The sequence below is a fragment of the Herpailurus yagouaroundi genome, unplaced genomic scaffold (assembly GCF_014898765.1).
Source record: "Herpailurus yagouaroundi ecotype Mexico unplaced genomic scaffold, PumYag 67641, whole genome shotgun sequence".
Taxonomy (NCBI): domain Eukaryota; kingdom Metazoa; phylum Chordata; class Mammalia; order Carnivora; family Felidae; genus Herpailurus; species Herpailurus yagouaroundi.
In genome coordinates this window covers 4,005,387-4,010,544 of record NW_024420442.1, presented here as the reverse complement: position 1 = coordinate 4,010,544, position 5,158 = coordinate 4,005,387, and the positions used below count along the sequence as shown (strand labels likewise).

General features: G+C 37.5%; 1 protein-coding gene across 6 annotated transcripts in view; it reads right to left on the bottom strand.

The window, feature by feature from the left end:
- The window catches only part of MCTS1 (MCTS1 re-initiation and release factor), a 13,764-nt gene extending 9,036 nt beyond the window's left edge, over window positions 1-4,728 (bottom strand). For 4 of the 6 annotated variants that reach the window (XR_005788044.1, XR_005788045.1, XR_005788046.1 and 1 more), the window contains exons 1-3: window positions 3,786-3,980; window positions 3,074-3,226; window positions 2,427-2,524 (exon numbers count right to left, since the gene is read on the bottom strand). Coding sequence is in view for 3 of the 6 variants with exons in the window: in XM_040467998.1 (XP_040323932.1) it covers window positions 2,427-2,524; window positions 3,074-3,226; window positions 3,786-3,799 (265 nt within the window). In the remaining 3 variants the exon portion in view is untranslated. Of the gene's footprint in view, window positions 1-2,426; window positions 2,525-3,073; window positions 3,227-3,785; window positions 3,998-4,404 lie in introns of those variants that run through there. The other 2 variants (XM_040467997.1, XM_040467996.1) reach the window with 2 other exon arrangements.
- Between the last annotated feature and the right edge of the window lie 430 nt (window positions 4,729-5,158).

The window sequence follows — 5,158 nt, the reverse complement described above, 5'->3', positions numbered from 1 at the left end:
ATTTTTTTAGACCTCTCAGGGCTTTCTAGGAATATTAATAATTGGTAAAATTCATTCACTTTAATGTCTTACCACTAGCACTCCCACTATTCAGAAAATAAGTATTTTTTCTACCAAGACTACATATTAATTTAAACATCTTATTGAAAAAAAAGAAACTTGAAACAAACATAATTTGTTTTCTAGTTCTCCATCCTCGTTAATACCTGCCCTTTAATAATAATGATGATGATGATCTTGAGCATGATGATGATAATATACAGTAGCAGTGGACAGTTACTTAACAATTACTACATCATTACAATGGCTATCATATATTGAGCCATTACTGTGTTCCAGGCATTGCATGCACGAATCTCATTTAATCCTAACAATCCTGGGAGATATGATATACAATGTATCCATTTTTTTAAAAGATAAGGAAATATAGCTTAAGGAGTGCCTGGCTGGCTCAGTGGGTAGACCATGCAATTCTTGAAGTTGGGGTTGTGAGTTCAAGCCCTGTGTTGCATGTAAAGATTATTTAAAAATAAAAAAAAATCTTTAAAAAAAAAAAAAAAGAAAGAAAAGGAAATAAGGCTTAAACAAGTGATGACCTGTTTAAGTGGCCTGGCAAAAGTGACACACACTAGAAATTGAACCCAGGTCTGCCTAACTCCAAGTATGCTTTTAACCACCATATTATCCTGCTTCTTGCACATCAATAACTTTAGGATGTTCTAAAAGGTTGGTTCCCAGCAAAATATTGTTAAATAGGAACACCTTTCTATTCCAACTTATTATGCAAATGCTTAACATACAGAAAAACCATTAAGAATAGTTTGATGAAGGGGTGCCTGGGTGGCTCAGTCAGTTGAGCGTCCAATTTCAGCTCAGGTCATGATCTTGCCCTTCAGAGTTCCAGCCCTGCGTTGGGCTCTGTGCTGACAGCTCAGAGCCTGGAGCCTGTTTCAGATTCTGTGTCTCCCTCTCTCTCTCTCTGCCCCTCCCCTGCCTGTGGTGTAAGTGTGTGTGTCTCTCTCTCAAAAATAAACAAACATCAAAAAATGAAAAACAAAGAATAGTTCAATGAATACTTGGACGCCACCCACTGAGATTGAATAATTGTTCATTAACGCTTTGCTGTTTGCTTTATCTCTATTTATGCACACACATTTTGTCCTCTACCATTTGAAATTTCAAACATAATGCTTCACCATAAATAAGCACATATCACCTAAAAATAGTCATTCTCCTACATAACCACAATACTATTATCATACCTAAAACTGTAACAATAGTCCCACAATATTGTCTTATAGCCAAACCATATTTAGAGTTCCCCCCAAGAGCCCTAAGAAAGTGTTTTTTATCTTTTTTGCGGGGGAAGAGGGAGGGCTTGAATTTTGCTTTTCAAACCAGGATCTAATCTAGATTCATGCAATACATTTGAGTACTTTGTCCTCTTTTAGTTGAGTAGGAATTAACGTCACCAGAATATTTTCATTTTAAACTTTTTCCACTGCATCAGGACTCAGTTTCTCTCCAATGTACTTTTTTAACCTGATGAAATCAATACTTAGTCAAGTAATTGTAAATAATTCTTTATAAATACTAAAATGATTCACCTCTTTTAAGATTTGCCTCACTGCTCCAGACCTCTGCTCCACCATGTAATTCAAAATTTATCTCATCTTACCAAAACCAAACTCATTAAGTTACCACTACCACCTACACAGCCTTCCAGTCACTCCCCTTCTTTCTGCCTCTTGGCTAGAATGCCAGAAAGACACTGGTTTGAAAAGCAGAAATTTTAACTTCACAGTTGAAAACCTCTTGTGCACCAGGATTTTATCTCCTTTGAATTTTCTTTTGTAATGTACTCAATCTAACAATGTGCAAATGTAGGTATGTAACAAACATTATTTTGTTTCACAACAGCTGACCTTGCCACCCAACTAACAATGACTGGGACTACCGCAATTAGCCAATGCTTTCCCTTAGATAGAGTTAATCTCTAGGAGGCATATCTAGATACGAATTTAAAAAACGGAAGTGCTCACAGCACTTATCACAGTCTGTGAATAAACATTCATGTAATGATCTAATTGTCTATTCTTCCAACTAGACTGTGAACTTCATAAGGACAGCGACCATGTCTGCCTTTGCTTCCCATCATACTCTCAGTACCTAGCTCAGTACCTGACACATAGAAGTTCAATAAATACTTGCTGAATGAATGAATGAATGAATGTTCTTTCTTGGCCTTTCTGGACCGCATAATGAGAGAATTTGCATTTTTCAGATTTACCACAAGACGGGGATTCATTTTAGTTTTACACCCCATATCACCTAGTATTAATAAATAAGTTAAGTACTAGAAGTCACTTTCAACTCCCCTTATATCTTTCCATATCCCCAAATATGTATTTTCTAACAAGACTTACATTTGTGAAGTAACCTTAGGGTTGGATAAAAAGGCCCTTCTCTTTGTCTAAAAAACAGTAATTCTCCATTTACTGTAAGGATTTCTATATGTTCATGGCTGTAAGACAAATGTCACAAAGTACCAAGTTAGATATTTTCTTCGAAAAATGAATATACCAAACACCCTTTAAATAATAACAAATATGAAACATATATATACAAAGATACAGCAGCCTCTTTTTAATTTCATTAAATATCCAGGCAAAAAAAACATTATTTAAATTGTTTCATCTACCATACCAGTCCAGTAGAAAAAAAATTTTTTTGATCTACTGTAATTGTATTTCACATTTTATTATTTTAATTTCATTGTTAGATAATTCAATAAAACAAATATTTACAGTACAAACTGAAATAAATTAAATCCAAGTCTGAATAAAAACATTTAACTCTTTAATAAAACAATTAGTACACAAAGCCACATTTTTCACAAACATGAAGAAACACTTGACAGTACGAATATTGTTTTAGAATTATTCTATTTATCTGCTCCTATAATTAATCTACCAATGGTTAATGTGACAATAATTCCATTTTTTATGAGTGCAATCTAATCATACAATATTAAGCTATTCTGAGCTGTGCATAGAGATAAATAAAGACTTACCATCGAACCATTTTGACAGGATCTTTCTTAGGCATGATTTGATTAAGCCATGGTTCAATACCTGGAAATTGCTCTATCAATTGGTTCTTAATACCCTTTATAACTGAGGTTTTCAACTGGATGCAGTTAGACACGTTTTCTTTTTCATCAAATCTGTCAAATGATTTTTGCAAGGAAAAAAAAAAGGGATTTCTAAGCAAAAATATCAGAATAGCTAAAAATATTGTTTTAATTAGTCATCTATTCCCAAGTATTTAGATGTCTAAAATAATTATGAAATAAATTGTTTTAATATAATTTCCCTTTTATTCTGTCCAGCACAAAACCAGTGTCTTAATACAATATTAAACTGTCATGTATACACAATGAAGGGGAGGGGCAGGTGGGAGGATGTGAGGCATATTTCACATTATAATCTGTAATCAGCTACACAAATGCCCTTCCTGGAAAACCCTACTCAATTCTACCCAGGAAGAAACAGTTTCCCACCTATAACAAAACCTGTGTACAAAAAAACAAAAACAAAAACAAAAAAAAGTAAAATAAAACAAAAAACCCTCGAGCATTGAGATACAAAAGACCAACCCAAATAAAACCTAGGCAATTAGCCCCTGCTAGGCTATGTAATCTGCTGAGATTTTTTTTTAAGTGATGACGATGACTTCTAAGATTTCTATTTATTTTTGCTCAAAATGTCATGCACAAAACCCACCTTCCTTTGCCCATGTTCCCCCTTTGCTTTTTGCGTCTACCAAATCTGGAAGGCAGACCCACTAAGTAGGTTCCCAAAGAATTTTTGTCTTCCTTATACTGAGTAGCCTATGGGGCAATCACGCTATTTTCAAGACAAGGTTAATCTGGCAGCTAGGCAATAGGCATGACAGGCCGCTTGCTTCCTGTCACCCAGACTCCTTCACTCCCATGACCCAGGAAGTCAAGCCTTCCCTTATTCAGTTCATAACTAATAAACATATGGCAGTGAGTGCAGAGCTCTCCTCTCAGCTAAAGAGAATATACCCTTAAATCACAGTACAAGGATGTGATTGGTAGAACCCTAGGGATGGCGATAGGACTGGGAGAGGAGGCAAAAGAAAAAGAGGAGTAAGGAAAAAGAAAACGAGGGTGGGAAGATCAAAACCCGACTGAAGATTAGGGATGGAAAGCTTAAATGTTGCAAGTTGCGAGTAAGAGCATAGTACTCTAGGAAACCTTACTGAGTAAGGATGGCAGGGGCGGGGGAGAGAGAAAGAGGTTCTTTGCTCTCGCCCTCTTCCCCACCCCCACCCCACCGACTTTGTGAGCAGCCAGTGGAGCCCACAGCATGTCCTTACTTCTTGAACATGATCCAAGGTGAAGGGGGCGACGATAGGGAAGGGGCCGGAATGGGGGGAAAATTTGAATTAGCAAGGGTCCGGCAGATCCCTTCACACGAGGAAGGCCGGCACTGACAGTCAGGAGCTGTTGTCGTTATCCGGAAAGGGAGACAGACAGCCGCACTTTACGGTTCTCAGTGAAATGTGACTACTTCCGCTCCTCTGAACACGTCGGCATTTTTGCCGACTCTTTTGGGGCTACCGATTCCTCTCCAGAGAGGAGAGCTGGAAGGGCGGGACTAGAAAGGGAAGAAGAGATAGAGCAAACATTCTGGTTGCAGGAAGAGAAGAATGAAGGGGGCGGGGAAGTCAACCAAGGCAGCATTTATGGCAGTTGCGTCAGTTACGGGCTCCTCAAAGGGTCAAGAGTGTTCCGTGTTTGGTTGCTACCTGCTGTTAACCTAAGCAATTTCTTTAATGGGAACGATTTTTGTTCCCCGAAACAACCGAATGGACTGGTGCTTACCGACCACCGGGAACCCAGGCAAGCCTCACGGCATCTTGTTAATGTACTCATGGGCTTGCCAGGTTTAGAAACAAAAATACAGGACATCCAATTTTTGAATTTCAGGTAAACAGTGAATTTGTTTGTTTGTTTGTTTGTTTGTTTTAGTTTGACTGCACCTCATGCGATTTTGGGGACATACTTATATTTTTAAAATTTCTTTGTTATCTGAATTTAATTGGACGTCCTGTATTTTAATCTGGCAGC